The sequence below is a fragment of the Amblyomma maculatum genome, chromosome 9 (assembly GCF_055883805.1).
Source record: "Amblyomma maculatum isolate TAMU_Amacu chromosome 9, ASM5588380v1, whole genome shotgun sequence".
Lineage (NCBI taxonomy): Eukaryota > Metazoa > Arthropoda > Arachnida > Ixodida > Ixodidae > Amblyomma > Amblyomma maculatum.
In genome coordinates, this window is record NC_139352.1 from 30444063 (window position 1) to 30468659 (window position 24597).

The 24597-nt window shown below is 45.6% G+C and overlaps 1 protein-coding gene across 2 annotated transcripts in view; it reads right to left on the bottom strand.

Annotated features, from left to right (window-relative positions):
• Sec71 (ADP ribosylation factor guanine nucleotide exchange factor Sec71) overlaps positions 1-24597 on the bottom strand; it is a 65686-nt gene that overhangs the window by 32336 nt on the left and 8753 nt on the right. For both annotated transcript variants that reach the window (XM_084578496.1, XM_084578495.1), the window contains exons 5-17: positions 22799-22925; positions 20684-20964; positions 18987-19299; positions 17698-18024; positions 13256-13501; positions 11853-11887; positions 9719-9889; positions 8360-8444; positions 7288-7447; positions 6261-6412; positions 5473-5601; positions 3476-3788; positions 212-378 (exon numbers count right to left, since the gene is read on the bottom strand). In XM_084578496.1, coding sequence (XP_084434622.1) covers positions 212-378; positions 3476-3788; positions 5473-5601; positions 6261-6412; positions 7288-7447; positions 8360-8444; positions 9719-9889; positions 11853-11887; positions 13256-13501; positions 17698-18024; positions 18987-19299; positions 20684-20964; positions 22799-22925 — 2506 coding nt within the window. The remainder of the gene's footprint in view (positions 1-211; positions 379-3475; positions 3789-5472; positions 5602-6260; positions 6413-7287; positions 7448-8359; positions 8445-9718; positions 9890-11852; positions 11888-13255; positions 13502-17697; positions 18025-18986; positions 19300-20683; positions 20965-22798; positions 22926-24597) is intronic.

The following is a 24597-nucleotide window of genomic DNA, read 5'->3' on the forward strand; positions in this document are numbered from 1 at the left end:
GCTTTTCTGTACTGCCTGCCAGCTCCACGCCCGTTACTTATCTTTCCCAGAGCTGATTTCAAATTTTCTTGTGAACGGGACCTTTGTAACACTATCGTGAAACAAAGAAAAAGTTAGAAGGAAAAAGAAATTTACTCATTCATGGTGTGGTAACTTTAGAAAGAGCTCACTGTATTAGATGAAGCCGGGTCAACACGGCAAGCACTCTCACCTGGCAGAGAGCCCGAACAAAGTCCACGATGGCGTTGCCATCCAACCGAGTGGAACCCGTAAAGATGCGGTCCACAGCCACGACCACACTCTGAGAGCTGGTCTCCCCCATGGATTCCTGAAGCATCGCCATCTGCTTTTGGTCCATGGGCAGTCCGGGACGCGTCACTAGGGCACCAACAGAAGAGAGAACCCCGTCTGAGATAAAACATCTAACTCCAGAGCCTTTGAAACAATTTTCAGTGCTTTGACATGAATACTGGCACGAAAAAAGAAAGAAAAAGATCATCCCAGAACACATAGGCAGACAATTAACGAGGTGGATTTGACACAGAAGAGTGAGCCTAAATCCTGACACGCGTCGAAAAATGGCAGAGCTGTGGCATACACATAAGCACATATTCTTGCAAAAAATTTTGCACACTGCACTTACAGTGGAGTGTTTCATGTGGAGCCTCAAAATTCAACCTAGATAAAAGGCAACACGAGAATCGGTAAACAATTTGGTAATAATATTAAAAGCAGGGCACACTAACATGACACCACCATTTTATGATGCCTACAGGGAATGATGAAGTGCAGTACTCAAAAGAAGCTCTGAAGCGTAAGCCATAAGGCTTCCTTTTTTTCTCTCTTATTTCATTTCTCTTATTCAGAGTAGCCAGAAATTGCAAAAAGGTGGCATATATATGTTCGATTAAGGTTTGTTTTTGTCCCGACTTAAAAGCAAACGCCCTGAAGCAACTCAGACTGCAAGGAAATGCTGTAGTGGCGATGGCTCTGCATAACTTTAACCACCCTAGGTATGATATTGCCTTGTTCATAACGGCTATGGATGGGGAGCACTGATGTACTCGTATCCTGCTTTATCCACACAAAACATCTCAAAATCGCCCTGTCAGCCTACATGCAAAGCCACCTCTGCATTAGAATGCTAATAAAAAAATTTCCCTCGCACCAAGAGCCATGGCTGGCATATCTGTCTTTTCAGTCCAAACATTAACGATCGACTTATATGTCAATCCCATATTATTATGTGGAAGTTCAGAGTTGACAAAATAGAGCAGAAAACAGCATGTTCATACCTCGAAGTAACAAACCTCAATGTAACGAAATCCTTGATGGAACAACGTATTTCGGTTTTTGCAACTTCGTGCCCATAGAAAACCACGTATTTTTAGCTTCAGTATAATGAAGCAATTTTTAGTCGCTGACACTGAGAAACCAAGATGGGAAAGCCAGCATGGCTCGCCACCATCAGCCTTAATTTTTCCGACTCCCAGATGTTATGAGGCCATAGCAGCGGCAGAACGCCCTTAGGCGATTGGGTTGGCTTGCACCGATGATGGTGAAACGAAAACTATACTGGGGGCGCTTTGCATCCATCACTCACGTAACCTCTAATTTCACCAATGCTGTCGAACCCGGATATATCGAACTCGAAGGGGATCACGAATAGTTCGATATATCAATAATTCGATATACAAAAATCAGCTTGGGACAGCACTTATGATGCGAAAAAAACGATACCGCATTTGTCGCGTAATCAACTCACTCGCATAATGAACCCACCCTTCACTTTTGCACTCGAGAATTTTGAAAAAAAAAAAAAGCATTAAGGCCAGTTCGCTCACATGCAAGCGATTAAGCGATCTAAGCGACCAGCCACAGCGACAGAGCAAAAAATTTCCAACTTGTTGGAACTGCGTCCCTCTGCCCGTTCCAGCCACCGTGGCAGTCAGTGTCGCCACAGCAGAAATCGCCAGCGTTTTAAAACGCTTGCATGTGGCACTCGGTTTCATTTCGTCCTCTCATCCACAGCTCATTTCTTGGCAGCGTGCCAAGATGCTGCGCAGCGATAACATGATGTGTTTATCTTTTTATAGCTCCTGCAGCGGAGGGGAGCGTACTTGGCAGACTGCCCGTGAAGACTTGATTGCACAAGCCTGGTTCGATTTATCACGCCGTGGCACTTAGAGCGGGCATAGTCCACTGCCACAAAATATTGGAAAGCATGATACAGTAGCTGCAAATGCTGTCCGAAGCAAAAAATGCTAAAAGCCGGTGTCATGCTCGCAGCTGACCGCGTGCTTTCGTTAATTCATACATGCAAGAATAAACGACCCGCAAAAAAAAAGAAGAAAGAAAAAAAGCCACCTCGTAACGCCATATCTTACGCTACGCCGTGCGTACAGCACAACGATAAAAATAGACGACTCTCGGAAAACAAAAATATATAGATTTGCCGCTTGTTAACTTCCGCAGGCGCCATAGCCGGGTTCGCAACACACGCTGGGGAAAGCGTCCGACGTTCTGCCTGAAAACGGGCTGAGCTGGCTTGGCGCATGCGTAGCGCGTGCTACTGCGAACGAAGGCCGGGAAAGAGAAAGGAGAGAGATAGCTCGGCAAAAGAATAGGCACACTCTTGCGCTTCGCTCTGTCGCGTTTTTCTCCACTCGTTCCCACCGGTTCTCTCTGGTTCATTCAAGCATATGGCTTGCAAACGTCACGTGCTGGCGCGCGGGAAACGATAACCGCAAATGCGCGCGCCTTTAGGGAATGGGCGCGGCGCTGCCCTAGTCGAACTGTCCCCTCTCATTACTTCCGCGCGCGGTTTGAAAACGTCACGCAGCAAACGGCCGAGGGTGATGCGATCCTCTTTGGGAAAGGCACACTTTCCAGTGCGTGGTGCGGAGTTCGATATATCGAACGACCGGTGAAATTGAGTTCGATATATGACGCGGCTTTCCTATACATTTACATGGGATTTTCAAGGGGATATTCCGTGAGTTCGATATAACTGAAATTTGATATATCCGGGTTTGATATATCCAGGTTCGACTGTATTCAAGTCTCTCTCTGGGAATGGTGTTGAAATATATGCCAGGTAATAAATTTTTATCTGATGAAATTTAGATTTTACAACGTAAACTGCGGATTTGATTGATTTCATTATATTAAGGTTTGACTGTAGTGCGTTTGAGCATGCTGCACAACTACATCCATGTTTTTTCTGTAATGTTTCACTGTAAAACAGCTGAAATGCACACAACAGGACAGAGAAGCAGACAAAGCAGCACACTTGTCTGCTTTTTCAATCTGCTGTAGTGTCTTTGAATGGGCAGTTCGTTTCGCGACGCTTAGACCGCTAGCCTTCAAAGCATCTCAACACTCGTTCGTTGATTGCCAAAAGGCCCAACTTTCCGCCTTTTGCCAAGTCCGGTTACTGTGTTGCCCAGCACTGTTTGATAAGACGGAAACTCACACTCCATGGGATCGAGCACGCTGTCCTGGAGGGCCCCGTGGGCGCCACCACCTGCAGACTGAGCCGATCCGGAGCCGGAGCCACCGAGGTAGCGTGGCTTGACCCCCGTGCCGATGAGCTGGGCCAGCTCCAGCTGGGAGATGCAGCGCAGGATGTCCAGCCACGACTTGCCCAGGTAGTTGCCGTCCATGTGCGCCACCGTGATGAGTGTCTTGATGGTGTCGATGTTCTTGGTCTTCATCTCCGTGATGGGCGAGTTGGCCGTCAGCAGCGTGAAGCGTGCCAGCGCTTGTACGTATGCATTCCGCTCCAGCTGCATGGGGGCAAAAGGCAGACGACGAAACGATGGCACTAAATCAAGATAAGAAACATGTGGCCCCTATTCAGCCACTCTAAAATATAGAGGCTGGATAAAAAAGTGTACCCACTCTCGCAACCACAATGGAAGTAAAAGATGGTTGAGGTTTAACCCTGGTAAACCTACCTACCATATTTATTCGCATATAGGTAGACCTTTTTTTGTCAGAAATGTAATCTATAATTAGCAATCGACCTATATTCGTGACCAAACCGAGCAACAGTAGCGAGACAAAGGGCGCTCGCCGTTTAAGCAGCGCCGGCTACACTGGTACTATAATTATGTATGCTTGCAGTAAATACACACACAAAAAATAGCATTGGCAAGTCTAATAAAAGCGTTCGAAACGACTTTGAATGCTGCCAACTGCATTTGAGACGGCCATGCTGGCGACCCGACAATAGAGCAGTGCTGGGTGACCTCGTGGTCGAAAATAACAGCGAATTGCAGTGTGCACCCGCATCGCTCTTTTGCTCATTTTTGTGGTCTTATCATGTGGTAGACACCTTATGAAGCAGTGTACATTTAAATAGGTACCAAAGCCAATTTATAGAGGAGGTCGTTGGATGCCGCTGGATGTCGCCGTCAATAAACCTTTTAAAGACCGCGTCTCCAAATACTACAAGGAGTGGCTAGCGAATGACAGTGCAGCCATGACACCAACGGGACGTCACAAGAAGGCCTCGCTCAGTGAAGCGGCGACATGGGTCAAAGATGCGTGGGAAGACATTCCAGCGGAGATAATCAGGACAGCATTAAAAAAATGCTGCATTTCGAATGCACTCGACGGCAGCGAGGACGACATCATTCGGGATGCCGAGATCACCTGTGAAGCATCCCAAGAGGAAAGCAGTTCCGATGATGATGTAGCTTCTTCTGACAGCGACTAGCGAAATTTAGTGGCCAAGTTCATTATGAATAAAGGTTTGTTGTGTATGTTTCTCGGTTTTTAAAAAAATACAAGTCGACTTATAATCGAATAATTTTTTTTTTTATTCCTCGGTGAGCCTAGTGTATAGGGGTCGACCTATATGTGAGTAATACGGTAGTAAGGCGAAACGAAAGCGTGGCTTTGCTTGGTTCTGCTCTGGTTATGCTGAGGTTTAGACATGGGCAGACATAACTTTGCAGCGATTAAATTGGCGAGACTATGGAGTCGAGGATGCCGTCAACTACATGAGGGAACATGCGATGCTGTATTTGCTGTCAAAGGTGAAGGTCGAAGGTCAAGTGCTGGTGTGCCATAGATAGTACCATGGGTAAGCTATATAGCCACGCAGTGACCCTAGCGTGTTTAAGGTCAAGCAGCCGGTCAGGTTGACTTGGGCTGACACAGCGTAGTTAAGCCTTTGCTTCAAAAATGCATTTTGTTCAGAAACCAGTATTTGCGTTGGGTATAAGGTTTCAAGAACAGGTGTTGTTCAGTTACACTACGCTCAAACCTTTTTCTCTCAAAATACAGCAAGCAACCTGCACATACACGCCAGTGTCGAATTGAACATGTGCGATTTCAAATCATTAAAAAAATGAACACACGAAAAAGAGGCGCTTAAATAGGCTCAAACTGCCTCGCCTCTCCTGAGGAGCCAGGCTTGTTTCGGCAACATGCAAAAAGCACACCAGGCCCGAGCTCACTCACAGTCATGTGAAAGATGCACGCAATGCGGATGGCACAGCGAATTCCGTCCAAGCACAGCGCCGCAATCTCCGGATCATCGCAGTCCTGCAGCCCAACACTGAATGCAGCCAGAAACGGTGTCCAAGCCAGCTGGAAAACAAGTCACACATTTGATAACTGTATCAGGAAGTTACCAAATGACAGAACAATTGGAATTTTCATGCTCCACTGCAGAAGCAGCAAAAAAAGAAAGTAAGAAACTAGATAAGACGGCTATATTCTTCTGAAGCAGTTGTAATGACAAAGAACACTCTTGTAAAGAAGAAGTTCAGAACGTTCTCTTCACAGGTCTTGATACACAGCTCGAGACCTGAGCACATATGTACTAAAGCGGTAGCAATGCCGCTGAAAAGAATGCTCAGAAGTTCTTAATTGCTACAAGAATGTTTGTCATTACACGATACATATATTCCAACATAACAACCCTTGAAAATGAAGCTTATTCAGTGTTCAGTCTACCAAATGCATTTCAGATTACACAGGAAATCACACCAAATCACACTAAACGGTCAAGGTGGTTACCAATCCTACCAGTCTGACTACAATTTGCCATAGGATCCTCAAATAATCACACCAGGAAAATACATAAAAGAAATTGAGCAAGTGGACAAAAGCGCACAAACGATACAGTTTAGAAAGCGACCAAGAGTGATGCTTTTCCTTGCGTTGAGCTCTAGATATTCTCTCATGAAGTTTCAGAGATACCCCAAACATGAAATGAGAGACACGGGCAGAGGAAGTGCACATGCCTTGAACATCGGCCGGACGTGCTCCAAGTGCTTGGCGCAGGTGAAAGACGCCTGCACATGACTGACGCTCTCCATGAGTGCCTTGGCGGTGCGTGCCATCTGCTCCATCTCCATGTTGTACAGAAGCCGGCGCTTCTTTTCACTCGACACGTCTGTGAGGGTGCACAACGAAAAAAAAAAAGGACGACAGTGTCAAGCTGATATCAGGGCATCACAACGACAAAAATATTTCACCCGTCTCAGCCTCCAACCAAAGGTGCAATGCATCTGCAGCAAAGATTGTGTTTGCAATTTTCAAATCCCGCTCTGTGAAGAAACATTTCACTGAAATAAATCATACCCATTTAGTTAATTGATCACTTGATGCCTAATTAATTACTAATTAGCACCAGTTGAGTAGCAGAATGCAGCACTCAGGCTTCCGCCTTTTACTACTTTAGTCACTAAAGACCCTTGTAATTTTTTTTTCTGCACTTGGTTCCTTCGTCATCATCACTACAAATAACATGAATGTCAGCAATTTTTAAATAATGCATTTTTAAAGGTGTCATCAGCTGTTACAATAGATCAGGGATTCCCACAGGTTGGTTTCTAGGAAACCTAAGGTTTTCTAGGAGTGCTTTCCGAGTTAACCTGACCTAGTTACATAAATCCATGCATGCTTCAACAACCCCTCAGCCTGCTCCCATTTTTTTTGTGGCCCAGTTTATTCTGGGACTCACACAGCAATTGTTCAAGAGAATCGTTACACATTATCTCACAGTATGGCCAGTCAGTGCTAACTGAATTTGGGCATTTCCTGTGTTTCTGTATGCTTCTTTTTGCATGACTTTTTCCCTGTCGAAATCGAGGGTATGAAGAAAGTTCGCCGCTGTACATGAAATAACTTCTATAGCTTTTCTGCCCCATAGTAATGGGACTTTTTAGACACTCTTTACATTCCGCACACTTTTCTTCGATAGCATCGCTTACACAGTTCATGTCGCAATAATTAAAAAAATCAGAATAATTGGGCTAGGTTCCCTACTTTGTTTTCCAGTCACTCGGCTGGCGGTGGTCTTGACTTTGATCTCGTTGCCAGCAATCTCATCGTAGATGGCCGACAATTCTTCCTCGGGTATGTCCTTGCTGTCGTTGATGCCACGGTTCATCTTGATGTAGTCCTCCTTTGTCATCTTTGTCTTCACCTGCCCGATGACGAAGTTCACAGAAAAATAATGGGACACCATCAATAGCTTACCAGTTTGCACGTGCCTCATCAATAATTCTTATAAAGGGCATCTTGTTGCATGCCTTATATTTAGGGTTCCTGGGCAACTCTTGGAACAGTGCCATTTTTGAGCTGTTCACGCTTATGAAAACTTTCGACGCCAATTTAGCGATAGGCAATGTAGTGAATAAATGAGAACATACACTGCTAAAATATTGCCGAAAAGAGTGGAATTGAAATGGAATGGAGGAAAACTGCTATAACTTGCACTGATAAGGAGGCTGATAAGAAGCAGAGACAGCACATCTTATGCATGTTTCTCACACTTCACCATTTCCCACCCACCTTTTTCTATGCACTAAGGAAGCAAGAGAACACAGTATCAGTTTGGTGCACAGCTTGTCAGCCCACTTAAAATGAAAGCAGTGTTAGCCCAGTCCCCTTGATTTGACAGTGGCACCGTCGTCTCGCCCATAAGGCCACCTGGCAACCAAATTAGATTTAGAGGTTTAATCAAGACCAAGGTGCAGAATATACACTTCCCTTCAGCAACTGGTAATGTGTCCAATCACTTGAGGGCTATTTGTGCTTGATTGGTCATTGCAATGTGTGGTGTCACTGTCGAAGAATCTGCAACTTTTTTTTTTTTTTTTTTCATTTATGTTTTCCGTAATTTTGCAGTCGAATAAGAAGTCCCCCTAGATGTGGCTGCCAACAAGTTTTCCATTACTGCAAACCATCGTATTTCACTCACTACCAAACAATAGCTTTTCATTGAAACCAAAGAATGCAGCGCACAATAAAACGCCGGTAACAGGATATGACCACCAACAGAATGATGGTCAAGTCGTGAGTTGTAGGGATGAGAAAGGGGGCAGCGCTCTCTCACCTGAGGGCTGTGCAGGTCAGTGGTGAGCATAATGATGGAGTACGCCAACACGTAGGCCGTGTCTGCGCTCGCAAACAGTCGGTTACTGCAAAGCACAACAGGGGCGGTGCAAAGCCGATTCACAAACAGAGCACCAGCATTAAAACACACACACGCCGAAGTTCACAGAAAAGATCAGCATTACAAGGGCTCCAACCCCGAAAACATCCTCATCCCTTAGATTTCATTCTCCAAATCACCTGCTCACCTCCTTCACTGCCAAGTTGGAAAAACCATCAATTGCTTTAGCTCCAAACAGCTCCCCATATGCGAATTCTTTCCTCTCTTCACTCGCGACAAAACAAAAAGGGTAAAAATGTGCAAAAAGTTATGCAAAGATATAAATAACATTACAAACACTGGTAACACTTTTAGCGTTAAGTAACCGTATGCCCTGGTGAGCATAACGGCCATCAAATTAACGTTTACACCGGTCCACAGCACCACACGTTTGCGTCCCAGGTATACCAAAGATCGCTGCCCTCAATATACATTTTCTTTCTCACTTCAAACATTTGAAGGACAATTTCCTGTGCACGTCTTGAAAATTTTAAGCCAATTCTTTATCCAGAAGACCATCTTGAACTAGTCGGCCATTTGTGCTCCCCGTGCTCGTTAACGGCCAGTCAGTGGTCCAATTTGAGATAACATAATATTATTTAAACAATAATGAAAAAAAAAACAACCTCTGAGCTGAATTACATGCATGAGACCACTAGGCGACAATTGCGTAGGAAGTGTACATAATTGCAAAACAATGGGTCATGATGACGCCAAGAGCAGGAAAAGTTTTACAAGTCCCTCTACCTGGGAACACTTTTGGTAGCAATGGCACGTAAGTTACACAGCTAAAGTAAGTCCTCTCTTCCTACACAGAAGAACACAGTCCCTGCTTGCAGTTACAAGTTTATTCTTAAAAATGGCATATAATTTACACTTAATAATCAGGGCAAATTTCTAGCACAACTGCCAACTTTCAATGTTCAAAGTCAACTAAATAACTGTTGATTACAACTATTTTGCTTCGCATATTTAATTACAAGATGCCTCCATAGATGGTACTCACTACGCATTGATGGAATGAATGCGCCATGCAGTCAGACAAGCCAGGTACATCTATTAAGGACTCCCTAACCCTAACGGTGTATAGCACTAGCCCATGCAGCAACAGCTTGGGTGGCTAGAGTTGACGTCTTTTATTAGCTCTTACCGAAAGCCCATTACTGACCTATTAAGTGTAGCACTGTGTAGAAAATATCAACAGGCTACTTAAATGCAAAGAATGCAGGGAAAATCCCAATGCTAAGAGGGGCCTCTCACTTGGGGTTGGTCTCGCAGTACCGGGCGGCAAACTTCTCCATGAGCCGATCGATCTTCTGCGCCTCGCCGGGCAGCCAAAAGCCCTCAAGAAAGATACGCAGCGCAGACACAAAGTCCTTGCCAGCAAAGTCCATCTGGTCCACGTAGGCACACATAACCTCCTTGTTCAATCTGCAAAAAGACGAAAAATTAAAAATGACAAAAATGCGATGGGAAGCCATTGAGTGACAAGGTTGTATGTACACTTGCTCACTAGAATAGTCCACTACTCTAACTAATGCCCACATTGGGGGCTGGTCGCTTCACAGCACGATCGACATGCCATATTTTGCGATCTACAAGTAGCACCTCTATAATAGTTGCGCCCTCTGCTTGAACAAGCACTATAAAGGCAGTTGAGGATTCCATGGGGTAGAGAGTGTGATTCAAATACACGTCCGCAGCACCCACCGCCAAGATCCTCAACTTCTGGTAAGCCAGCTTTCTTTCTACAGCTCGCCTTTCATAGGGTTGGAAGCAGGCTCAAGCATTTTGGAGCAGCTTTGGGAGCAGTAATGAAGAAATTTTGGAGCAGCTTTGGAGCAATAAAATAAGAGTTTTGGAGCACTCAAATTATGTTTTGCAGCCTGTTTCTTGGCTCAAATGGCCTTATTATAGGCAAACTTTCACTGACATAAAGACAGCCTATTTGAATGCTTGCAATTCAAAATTCAATGTCTTGCTGAATATGCACGCATCTCTGACAAGACATGACAAACAGTCAGGACATGTACAGATCCTTAAAGTTACAGAACTGACCTGAGCAACAATTTGGAAGAGGCTACCAGCAAATGGAACGCTTGCTCCTACACTTCATAACTGAATATCAACTTTGAAAAGTCGTTTATGATTTTGACTTGACAGATTCAAAGGTGGAGCCTACCACTTTGATGCGCTCATATACCTACACTTTTAGCCCACATCGATGAGCAGCCAATTTCTGCTCTCTACCTTTTCGATCCTAAGCCTGTCCTGATATATTTCTGGGCATTGGTCAGTAGTGGCTTCAGGGAGGATAGATGGCACTGAACAGAGTAGCCTTTTCCTTCTCCACATTCTTTACTGTAAGGCCTTTTGTCAGTGGCCACTCATATTATCGCTTGAGCTATGATAGGACTTCCTCAATTTCAGTACACTGACAATAGGCCCTGTGTGGCTTACCAACACTCTTGAGAACTCTTTTAGTGATTAGCACCTAAGTGATGTCACCCCCAAAACAGTTCAAGTAGGCTTTCATCTCGCATAGCAATGACAGCCTTGATGACCAAGTACCTGGTGGTTTGCAAAGCAGTACCATTGGTACAACTCGTGTGGTTCTTTGGACAAGCAGTTAACAGCTAGTACTAGTAGTAGTTCACGGTGTCTGCTTCACTCATTGCTCGCTTCCTTCAGCACCGGTGATTCAAAAGGCTGGGAGAAAGTGCGATGTCATGTGCACGGAGCATATATTTCTGTCTTTTGCAATCAACTCCCTTCAATCACTTGTGACTCGTTTCAAATTTACTTGCAAACACACATCCAATATGCTCCATGCTCTGCAGTTTATGAAAATTTTATATGCATTACACCTCTGCCACTGGTGTGCTGCCCATAATTTTGACTACGCGGCCCCTATATCGTGTACAAGCAACTCTCGTGTAATCACCTTGCTGCGCTTCTCACAGTCATTCAATCAAATTGCATCGGATTGCATTTTTTGTAAGCAACATCATTATTGGTCGCTAAATTTGATGGCAAAACACAGTGGCAGCACATTAGGAGCAGTTTTGGAGCAATATTGCATTTCGGAGCATAATGGAGCTGGGAAAGCCCAGTCTGGAGCAGATTTGAGCAAACGGAGTAGCACTTTCACCCCTGCTTTTTAGAATGCAGCTCTCAAACGTCCACTAACTAATCAGCTGAGCGGTAAAAGCAGCTCAGCTTTGCAACAAGTAGAGCAAATGAGGAGCACAGTGGAGGATGAAAGTGACCGAACACAGAGCATAGCAGAGGATAAAATAAAGTGCGCGCGCGCACACACACACACACACACACACACACACACACGCACGCACGCACGCGCGCACATACACACACACAAAGAAAGATAACTCACTTTTCATTTTCTCCCAGAAAATCTCCTATTTGTTTCTGGAAAGAATAAAGAAAAAGAGCCATATGTTATTCATACAGGCATGAAATAATACTTCCTAACATTTCACAATATTACTGTCAGCATTCATATTTAGTATACCTGCTTTCGCATACCTATTTTTTTATTATGTGTCCATACCCCTTCATGAGGCTTTACTGTTTGTTCAGTTATCTGTGCAGTTCAGTTAATATATTTACGTAAATTTATCTCATTTTGCTAGTGGAACATGCCTACCCAAATCGATGCACCCATCTGAATTACTTCAGACACAGTATTTTCCCCACAACTGCACCTTGTTAGGTTTCACCGTATTCATGTATCACCCATTATATGTGCTAGAAAATATTTGCTGTATCTATCTTTTTCCCTCAGGACTTCATTTTAAAGGTAGCTATAAGGTTGTTTTTATTTACAAAACATATATTTATGAAGGATTGTTTCAACATAATTCTTAATAATGAATAATATGATCTTTGCTAGAACAGCTCCCTTGCAAATTGACTCTTGCTTTTTCTCAAAACAGTAATGAATAAGTTTGACTGATCGGCAAATGCTAGTTGCCTATTTTTTTCATTGTGGGTAATACTGTAGTGTATGCGTTACGTTTCAACATAAATGTCATGTTCCTTAAATGGTAACATCGGGTATTATAACAGAATAATGTGCAACAAAGTGACAGGAATTGCTCCACACTTTTAGGATTTTGCAGCCACGTTTTTTCATTGCATGAAATAGAGAAAGCACTATCTCTACTACCGCAGAGTAAGGTATGAGGAGCGAGTACGCACATTAAGAACAATACACTTCCCTTTTAGACATGAAAATATTATTCCCGCAGTCCTTCATTCACAGTTTTACGTTATGCAGAAATGAATTAAGAGATGGCTTGATGCAGCAACACAAGGGTCAACTGACTGCTAGCCATTTCAGTGTCTGCCCCAATGATTATTGGTGCAAAAAACGGGATGTCAGAGTTCGACACCTTAAAATTTACCGTTTGCCAACGTACACTGATGACCAAGATGGAGAAGACAGCTAAATGTGCTGAGAAGAATTTTCTGCGCTGCCTCCCATGACCAGCTTCTATGACTGTATTCAGGGCTCTTTAAACCCGGTGCCTTGTGCTCCGTGTAACTGTAGGAACACATGCCTACCCCTTAGGTTCGCTAACTCACCCGATGAGTCCACTGTTCATGCAAAAATCATGTAGTAATAAAGGCGGGACCACTTTTTCCTAGTCTGCACTGGCCAGGGGAGTACCATAACTCCCAGAGTGCACTGTGGTGGCGGAGCACAACTGCCTGTACAAGATACTGGCTCTATCAACGCTGCTGTGTCTTGAAACCGGCGCTGCCTTCGCGTACCTTGTCAAGACGCTCGTCCGAGTGGAAGAACTCGGCGATGTCCCAAGGACGGGGCCCCACGAGTCCATGCTCCTGGAGAAACTGGAGCCCTCGCTTGGGCTTCCGGTTGAAGAGATCGATGCCCTGCTCCATGATCTCCTTCTGCTGTTTGAGCACCTCCAGCTGCTCGGGGATGTTGCATCCACTGGCAGTTGAGTTCAGCGAGTTGCACGAGCCCCCATGGCTCACCAGCGTCCGGTCCTCATCCTGCATTGGTCCAGAACAACATGCACTTTGCATCAAGAGCAGAGCCTCAACTTGCAGCCATCTCTTAGCATTAGTCAATACAGGTGTCAATGCAATTAGTATATTGTAGCGCCCCCTAAGATGTTGATGTTGAGATGCTACATGCTATGAAAGATGAAAGAGGACATCGTTCTCTGCTTCTCTCACGTGCGTATCCCTAAGAGTACTCCGGCTGATAGGGCGCACATATAACGTTACCCCGTTCTTCGCAAAGGTCTCCACTTGGAACAACATAATAGAAAAAAAAAAACTCACTAGTTCGCACTCGGACCGACAAACTAAGTGGCATTTTGTAGGCGCGCGTGAACATTCTGAATTTTGAAGTTTTTCGAATAGTATGCTATTTTGCACTGCGCTTTCACTCTTTAAACTATTCAAAGCCCCCAAACGTTCGGAGATAACGAATTTAAACTGTAAACTTCTAGCTCACCTAAACCGGCTGGAATCATCCGAGAAATCTCCTAACTGCAGTATTTTTCCCTTGTAAAGAGAGTTAAGTTGTACACCTTCATTTGCAGATGCGGGATCATAATTTTTTCGATCGCACGACCAAGAGAAAAAAAAGAAAGCAACTGTGACGATGCCCACTACAACCAACCACACAATAATGCACAAATGCAGTCAGCGGAGAGTTCTTAAGCTCTCGCCAAGCCATACCTCTTCTGACCATGCAGTGGATTTTTGACAGATCCAAGTATTCAAAGTAAGTGCTCTCGTGAAATAGTATGCAGTCAACAATCTCGATAGTTCTGAAAAGTACAAGTAATGAAATTCAAAAAAGTGGTCGCAGTCTTGTACGTACAGCAGCTTGATACTGCATGGTCATAAACTACAAGTGCACCAATATAAGGTTAATTATTAAGTGTGCCTAATGCACTGCATTGATTTAGTTTAGAAAGTGAAATTTCTTTTCGTGCTCATCCTCCATGCTACAATGCCTGTTGTTTGACTATAATAACGAATGCGAACCAAGTGTATGTAGGTGATTTCATGAGGCTTTTAACCCTTTCGCTGTCATAAACGTACCAGTACGTTTTCGCTCTCCCCCCTCCATAGTGCCACCGACGTACTGGTACGTTCCCTATCGTGCACTTAAAACTTTGCGCCTAAGCGCGAAGCTGGCATGCTTGGACAGGCTGCGCCATCTGTAATAACTTTCTACAAGTTCGCATTTTTGCCTCTCATGTTGATACGTATATACTGAAGAGTATGGAGCGACCGCGCCCACCCCCACCACCTTCTTTTCTGGGGGGCGCGGTCGCTCCGCGCGTGCTACTCTATAGCGCTAAGCGATCATGCGGCACGTGCGTGCGCTTATGGGTTCAAGGGTTGTTTGCCATGCTGTTTTCGTTTCTGCTATGACACCGCGTCACGTTCAGGGGCTCGCGCCGTTGGCACGATTCGATCGCTGCTTTCGCTCACTCTTGCCACGTCCTTGCTTGCGGCCAGCAGCAGTAAAGGAGGTTGTTTTCATGGTTGTTTTAGCCTTTTTTTCCATCTCCCTCTGTCATCTTGATTTCACAACGTGCCATTTCTCTCCATTCTGCGGGACATCGATGGATGGTTACTTTCAGATGGCTGACCGGGCGGGGCATTAGACTGCAGACTGGAGCGATGGCTCTTTTGGTTACAAATACGAGCCGAGCTTGGATTCGGACTCTCAAGAAGTATTAAGCAGTTTTTCTCATATCATCCTTATTTAACTAATTTATAATTAGGCTGATAATGATGTTAATTAACAACCCCTGCAGAACACTGAAATGTGCATATTCCGTTGGCTATGTTATTTGTATAGCAATCACAATAAAAATAAATCGCTATGCTCGTTCCCTGAAACCAAGCCGACACTGGGGGTGCGTCATAGCCAGAAACGCCCGACAGCGAAAGGGTTAAAACAATTGGTTTTGTATGGCTTTTAAGGAGGGTTTAAAATATCCCACAGTCACTAAGCTCTGAGGGACGCCAATGTCAAGGGCTCCAGAAAATTCTACCACCTGGGAATCTTCAAATTTGGCACGAACCTGACTCGAGCTACTGGCTCGCTAGGCTGTGACAAAGACGAAGTGATCACGCTCGCGTGAAATGTGCTCGAGCTGGCTCTGGTCTGGGCGATTAAACCTCGGCCATTCTACAAACCTAGATGTCTACGACAATGCTTCATCTGGTCTGTGACATGTGTACTGACATTGCACAGCACATGGGTGCCTTTCTTTTCACTTCCTTCGAAAAGCAGCCGCCATAGCTAAGATCGAACCCACAGACTAAAGATCAGCAGTTGAGCGCCCTAAACACAAATCCACCGTGGCGGGGGATAACGATTACCAGTTATAATGATCAAATTTTTCAGTTTTATTGCGAAAGCAATACAGTAAAACCTCGTCATAACGAACAATTAAAAAATCGGAAAATAATTCGCTCTATTCATAATTCGTAACATAAAATTTCGTAGAAAATACATGCAAGAGCAGCAAAATTCAATCAGAGAAGGCACAGCAACTCGGCACAGAGAAGGCACAGCAACTGGGTCACGTCCATTTATTTACGTGCAAAGAACTGCATTATCGCGGCCTGCTTTTTTGTGTTGATTGCGCTCCATATCACGCCCTGTTCCACAGTTTGCAAACACTCAACAAGGGCAAACTAACTGCTCTGAATAGCACTGCAGTGGCGGCGCACTAAATCCAATGCAGCAAGCGCTTCTTGTGAAGTCGGAATGTTATCGTCTGCAGGGTCAGCCTGGGCTTCGTCTGCGGAATGTTCAGAAACTTCCATAGCGATTTCGGCGTCCGTCAGTACAGCCGTGGTCGCCGCGATGTCGTCGCCGCCTACAAAGTCCTCTACAGTCCTTGTTGCGGATATATTACGAACAAAAGGCGAAAAATCGTTCCAGGCTCATCGAGCTCGCGGAGCTCCACTTCTGCTTCGTCGGGATCGTCCCCATCGTCATTTGATGCACGGGCCTCTGCTGGAGCAAAGCCTGCGAGCCGAAAGCAGTTGGCAATCGTTTCGCCTTTCACGCTGTCGATCTTCAAGTCCTGCTTCACGAGAAGAGTGCCAATCAGTCTCCTTTTCACGTTCACCACCATCACAGCACTACGAACACCCGCGCACCACACTCGACACGACGACCGACGCAGGCTCCGCTGCGACGCCACGCCGCTGCTAACACTAAAACCAAAAAACGCGAAAGGCGCAAAAACCAAAAAGGCAAAAGCAACATTTGATCGCGCCGCTGCCGCCGCTGCTGAAACGGCGCTGTCAGCGATTATGAGATGCGAACAATTTTCCATGGCCTCCGAGATCACCTCCACGCGTACAAACAGGCGCGCGGGGGTGATCTCGGAGGCCACAGGTTTCTTTGGCTGTCAACTCCCAATGCCGCCGTAGCATCTGTGGCGCTGTTAGCGCCTGTGAGGTAGTCCTGACCGTTTGCTGCGCCGCACAACATACATGTAGTGCAACGAAGCCTGCCTCCTGCGCCGCGAAGTTCGTAATATCCGTTTTATGCCGAACCGCGTTCGCTATGGGAAGTTAAAAATACATGTGTTTGACAAATATATTTAGGAATACTTCGATATATTCAATAATTCGTTATATGCATGTTCGTTATATCGAGGTTTGACTACTACTCTAGGTTTCGAGCCTTCAGCGTAGCGCGGCCGGTAGCCCCGTCTTACCCACGTGACACTAGGGTGAGCACTGGGCTACCAACTCAAGCGGTCGGCAGCATGTGACATCACACCCTACGTGACACAAAAGAGAGAGATGGGCTGGCAGGAGCTGCCAACTTGGATCTCTTGTTTCACATGAGATGGTTATGTCACAATCAGCCTGCTAGGACCCTGGCATTCGCGTTACCCCTACAGGCCACTAAGGCACATTCATACGGCTTGGTTAAAGCGGAGCTTATATGTGGGCTGAGGAAAAAGAAAAAGAGAAGAAGAACGCTCGGTCACCCGCAGCTAATGCTTTCGCTCAATATTTGGTTCCGCAGCGCTGAACCCTTGTCATTTTTTCTCGATACTTTTATAAGTAGACTACACTGTACAATCTCCTTAACTCGATACTGCTTTTCTCAATACTGTTATGAGTGGTCTACAAAGTACACCCTCCTAAACCAAGTTCAGTGATAACCCTGGACCTTAGCTCTGACTTACTGCCTCGGATGCTTCCAGGTTGCTGCCAGCCCCCATGGCGGTGCTGGTGGTTGTGGAGGAGGTGGCATTGTTGCTGGGGTTGGTGTAGAGATCCTTGCTCCACTCTAACATGCACTTGAGGATGGAGACAAGGCACTCGAGGCCCTTGATGCGCATCGACTTTTCCTGGTGCACGGTGGCACCCAGCTCCAGGGCCTGGCGCCCCTGAGCAATCTTGGACAGGTCGTTCACCAGACGCTCAAAGATGTTGGCCGCATTCAGGTCGCAGTCGTAGTTGACGTAGATGTCCACCACGCTCTGGGCGTCTGCACAGATCCGCGTCAGCACCTGCACAGGAGGAGGCCATGACCGGGAGAGTGGAAAAATTTAACATTAACCATCGTGAACTGCATCGTATGAAGCGATGTGAAGCCCGCAAGGTTAGTCGGCGTTCAAGACGGTAAAAGTCAGCACAAAAGCTGTGTGATCACCTTCGCCACAAAAACTCTGCACAAGTTAAACTGAAACAAGAGAGGGAAAGAGACTGTGGTTGCGCTGTTCCTCGCCTCGTTCGTGTCTCTATGAAAAAAAAGTTATCGTATTTACTCAAATGTAGGTAGACTACGATTCTAAGTCGATACCCAAAAGTTGAAGGCCTCTCCAGGAAAAAAACCTTCCTCGAATGTAAGGCCAGCCGGAAAAAAAAATTGAGAACAACAGCAAGGACAGCATGCAAATGACATTTATTTGCATGAGCCTGCTCCCCCCCCCCCCCCCCCCCCACTTCCCATTTCAGTTGTCATTGCTGATCTCCTCATCACTGCCTGTTCATATAGTGCCGCAATCTTTTAAGCCATCAAGTGCATTGGAGATACTGTAATTTAGTTGCGAGCGTGCAGTGAAGCTTTCTAGGATGTTCTCACAGGCTACAGCGGTTTATCTAGCTACAACGCCTAGTGGCGCGTGCTTTGTGCGGCCTATGGAGTTAGCTCAGGTGTTTTACAATTTTATGTTGTGCCTTGAAATCCTCTAATCTAAACCAACCTCAGAGTTTTATATCTGGTGTATTTTTTTTTTTTAAGCTACCGGTGTGCACTCGAATAAATACGCTAGATTATGTTGACTGCAGGAAAAGAGCATAGCACAGTGGTGAGAAAGCTGGAGCTATACCTGCTTCTTCGAAGGAAGCTCAAACAATAGGCACTCAAGAGAGGAACAGGATGAACACGTTCCAAACAAAGCAGACAGAACGACCACTTCAGAAAAACAGAAAAATACAAGATGGATGGCAGCAAGACTAGTGAACCTACCTGGATGACCTTCCACTTGTGGCCGAAGGAAGAGCTGGACGTCTCGAGGATGTTGAGAAAGATCTCCTTGAAGAAGACCTCGATCTGCATCTTCAGGTGGGTCTTGAAGTTCTGCAGCAGCGCCAGGAAGATGGTGACTGAGATCTCAAACACCTCCGGCACAGACGAGACGCCATTCTTGGACAATGCCACACACAGGTACTGCTTGATGGCATTGACAAACATGTCGTTAGTGCGGAACACGGGACCCGCATTCTGCAGGATCAGCAGCAGCAGCTGCAGGGAGAGCACCTTGGAGCGCAGCTCGTGAGACCTGCACGCATGTCAAGGAAACGCAAAGCCCAGCTGGCCATGAGGGGAACGAACATTCCAAACAGAAATAACTATTAATAAAAGCAGCAGTACAAAAATGCAGCTCCAGCTGATCTGCAATTCGCTAGGTTCCGATATGTCATACATTGGGTTCAAATATGAATAAGAACAACGAAGAATGATATACGAGAACTCTCAACACCACACTCGCACTCAGTACTAATTTACGTATGTGCCAAACACGCACACATACATGAAAAAAAATTCCGACAATTATGTTGCTTCTTAATGTGAGATTTGAGCGCAGCTCATCAGCTGTTTCAGTTTTCTGATAGACTGAGGCGAAGAATTAGAGCAACACATGCATGTACAATTACAGACAAAATTTGAGCGCAGCTCATCAGCCGTTTCAGTTTTCTGATAGATTGAGGCAAAGAATTGGAGCAACACATGCATGTACAATTACAGGCAACTTTCAGGCAGGCGGCTCGCAGTGGCGAATGACGGTGGCTATATGTTTTGGCTCGGGTGGTGCACATATCGAGATCCGCCGCCACAGATCCGACGCTCTGATTGCCGCCGCACAGGGGTAGCATTGGAGGAGGAGTGAAAAGAGCATTAAGTTATCGGGAGGTCGCGGGAGGCAGCACGTAGGCCCATAGGAACTTTGAGCGGCAAAGAGATAGCAGCGACTGACTGATTCCGCCGACGCTGGTAGCGAGTCAAGTCAACGTGGCTCTGCATTTCGGCTTGCGATGCACGCACCATAATCCGCTGATGCCAAGCCGGCACTTTAACAACCGGAGAACACTGTCGCCGACACGCAGGAAGAGGGCAGGGGAGGGGGGGTACATGCAGCGGCGAACAGTGGCGGCAAGAGCGCGCTCAGTAATCGAAATACACGCGCGGTCACCGCCACAAAGAAAGCGGAAGGGTAAAACGAGGGAGAGGGTACACCCAGCCGTTAACGGTGGCAGCAGGAGCGTGCGCTGCCCCGGCTGCAAAGCTGGTTACGAGGGACAACGACGGCGGTGACGTGAAATGCAAGAACGGGCGCCAAAGAGCTGTGCTCTAAAAAAAAGGTTTTAGAGCACAAACCGATTTAGCGTGGTTAGGCCAAATGCAAATTGGTTATGCACTATTTGTTTTTCACTTGTTTCAGTTTCGGATTGCACATGCTCATTAGTATAACATTGCGTGAAAGACTGCCCGACATTCCTGAATGTCGCTGGTATTCTTGGAGTGAGGCCGAATTAACAAGGTTTTATTGAATATTCTTACACAGGTCAAGCCTCTATTGTTCTCGAGTCCCCTTAATGCTTCAAGGTACAGGGCTAGGGAAAGAGCTAGGGTTTGCACTAGGTTTAGTTGTCCTTGTAACATACCGGGGATCGGGTTGCCCCTCGGGTAGGGGCTTCATGGAGAGCTTGCAGAGAGAGCGGAACACCAGGAAGGCATCCTTCTGCACCACGTGAGCAAAGTGGGCCTGCACAGCAGATGTACAGCCCACCCCTTCCACACTGGCTGCCACACTCTCCTGGGAGCCCACCCGGGGGAGGAGTGAGGAAGGTGGCGCTCCAGCTGGTGCCGGTGCGTCACCAGAGCCAGCCACCACCCGGTTCAGGATCTCCTGCAACACCGTGGCTACCACTTCCTCCGAGGACTCCTGCAGGAAAACGGAAATGCGACCATCAACCGCATCTCACACATTCTCCATAGCATATACAGTCCTAAGCTACCATATTGTTCAGCTCAAGTTGTAAGTGATCACCCGACTTAGATATACAGTGCAGTCCACTTATAACGATACCAGATATAATGATATATTGCTTATAAGAATCAAATTCTCGGGAGTTATAGTTTTCCCATTGGCCCAATGTAAAAATAAGCCAGATATAACTATTGATTATCGGCGGTATATCGGATACAACGATAGCTTTATCCCTGCCCGGTAGATGTTTACCATGAGAATTTGTATGTTTAATAAAACAAAATACTAAGAAGAGAATGATGTGAAAACTCGACATATGCGGCGAAAATGGACTGTTGTGGAGAAATCCGCGAACGCCATTGCGTGCGGTTAGGAAATGAACCCTATCATCACCACAATTCCTGTCTGTCGCCGCCCAAAGGGTGCGGCCGCATCGTCATCGTTATCACAATCGTGGAAGATGGCGCTGACCACATGGACGGCGTGATAGCACTTGTGACGAAAATGGCAGATTCATTGGGATTTCTGGCAGGTTTCAAGGTTGCAAGCCTCATGAAAAAATACGGGCATTCGCACTCTATGATTTTAACGATCATCAAGGCTGGGGATGTCATGCCTACAGTTCATCGAGTCGCTAATCAGTTTCATGCACGCAAGAAGGACTGCCGCCAGCAAACGTGCTACTTAGAACGATGCACACAGCGATTGTCAAGCTTCAGCTGCTGCTCGAGTGCGAATTTCCGGCTTTTTTAAGTATCAAGTTATTTTATGGCTATTGATGCATCCTGTAATAAAGTGTTTAGTGTTCTTCAGGATGATTAGCATTGATCAACCCGATTTACTCATCACTGGTAAGTAGGCAAGCCTACATGCAAGAAAAAATATGCGGTATGTGTTTTTTCTTTTTTCTTTTTTTCCCTGGTCCAGATATAATGATAATCGGTTATAATGATAGGATTTTCCAGTTTTCCCAATATCATTATAAGTGGACTGCACTGTAAGCCCCACTTTAACCAAGCCATACAAATTTGCCTGTGCGTCCTTCTAGCTAGGACACTAGCTGGTAAAACATTTTTCTTTCAGCTGCATTCTAACCCCCTTCTTGCTAAGACATGGCTTCAAAAGAAAGGGATCTTCGTACCGTCGACGACTAACTGCTCATTGTGTAAAAAAAAAAAAAACACAGTTGAACATGCCTTTGTAGATTGCTGGTAGGCCATCTTTCATTGAGATATTCTACGGCCTACTCTTAAAAGAAGAACTCCCACAAACCCATATGAAATTTGACATCTCCCCATTGAAAGTGATTAAGGTGTACCGTTTGCTATGCTTATGGTCCTGAGCCTTCGCAGTTTGCCGAAGACAAGAATGGTTGTTCGTCATGCGATAACTTCATTGAAACTGTTTTGTTTATCAGATAAGTGTATTGATTGCGAAGCAAACACCGTGAGTGAGTAAGCATTCTTAATGATCTGGCATGCCCGAGGAAATTTTAATATGAACATGCATATTGTGTGGGACTGATGTGTTGCGCATACTGATTTGTATTTGCATGGCGTTGCCTAAGCAAGCAACAAAGAAGAAAAAAAAGTGCCGGCCTATAAGCAGAAAGCCTGGCTCGGCATCGAAGAGCTCTGGAAGTCTGATTCTTATCCCACCCTTCCATTTCAAATGAACAACTTGGGTTATTTTCTATTGAACAAGACCTTTAATGCTACCGCATTAGAAATAAGCCCTTAAGGTGCATGCAAGAGCACTACAATCTCTATATCTGAACAAAACAGCTCACCCCATGACTCCGGTCATCCGTCACGCTACTGGTGTCGTCATCCTCAGCAGCACTGTCTTCTGCGGCTGCTGACACTGGGGGAGGTGGGGTCTGCGAGGGCTCAGAAACAGATGTAGGTATTGCTGAGCTGTAACAGATGAAAAAGGAAAAAAGCCATTCAACACTCACGCCAAACTCACCTACGATGCATTTCAGGATTCAACTTAAAATTCCCATAACAGCTGCCCATGACAACAGCAACAATAAACCCAAGTGAACATGTCTCATGCCAGGCATGGACATGCACGAAACGATACAAAAGGGATTAACAACAGCTTAAGAAGGAAAAAGAGTATGAGATCCCCTCATTTCCAGAAAAATCACGTCACGAAACCGAATAACGAACGTTCGCTAAAACACAAAACATTCTAGACTACTATCTCACACTGCCCAAATGCATAACAAGCACCCTGCACTAGCTCAGCTAATAAAGTAAAATTTCATTATTAGACCCCCCTCCCCCCATTAATATGGGAATTCAAACAATTCTAATTATGAGCGTAGTACCGGCCGACGCCCGTTAATTCAAACATGGGTGGGCTAGCACTGATTAATTCGAATGGAGGGTGACACCGAGGTACGATTCGTTACATCATCATAGCGTCACATTGGCCAGTGCATATTTCTCTCTCCTGCATACACATGCTTCCTCTGTGTTTGTCAGTATTGCTCAACCATTGCATCTTGAGCAAGCTTCACCACATAGGCATTCATCCGATAATTACTGCGATTAAAATGATCTTTTGCCATCCTTCAGGGCTATCCGATCATTAGAGCTTTTCGATAACCCGAAAATTTTCCATGCTCCCTTGAAGGCCAAATCAACAAGATTTTCTTGTAGCAGTCAATGTGAAATATAAACTAAGCGTAAGAAATGGAAAACAAAAAATGAGGACGGCCACAAGCAAGCCGCTAAAATCTCAATTTTGGTAAGGGCTTGAAAACGCTTTGAATGCTACGCGTTTATTAAGGCGAAAGCCTTTAATGGCTCATGCTGTCGTGGACAAAATGTGTCCCACTTTTGAGGCGTTCTGATTGGCCGAGGTGGGACGACTTCATAGAGGTCTCGACCAATCCCAGAGCACCACCATAGTATGTGCGAATGCGTGCCTTAAATGGTCATATGTCAATCAGTAATTCATGACATTATTTATTTTATAATAGGAGATTAATTAAGTAATCGAATAATTAACTAATCAATAATTATTACTGATTAGTGTAAGTTGCGCAGCAGAATGCGGCATTCAGGCTTTCGCTTTTCACTACTTTAGTCGGTAAAGTCCGTCGTAATTTTTGGTATCCCCCTCCCTCCCACCGCTCTGCATTACAGTCGAACCCGGATATATCGAATTCAAAGGGGATCGCGAAATAGTTCGATATATCGATAATTCGATATACAGAAATCGGCTTGTGACGGCACTTACGATGCGAAAAAACGATACCGTATTTGTCGCGTAATCAACCCACTCGCATAATGAACCCACCCTTCACTTTTGCACCCGAGAATTTGGAAAAAGAAAAAAAAAAAAGCGTTAAGGCCAGCTCGCTCACATGCAAGCGATTGAGCGATCTCAGCCACAAGCGGCTGCGACAGAGCAAAAAATTTACAACATGTTGGAACTGCGTCCCTCTGGCCGCTCGAGCCACCGTGGCAGCTCGGAACAAGGTTTCTGTGTCGCCGCGGCAGAAATCGCGAGCGTTTTCGCTGCATGTCGAAGGCGCGCACCACTCCGTTTCGGTCGTCTCATCCACAGCTCATT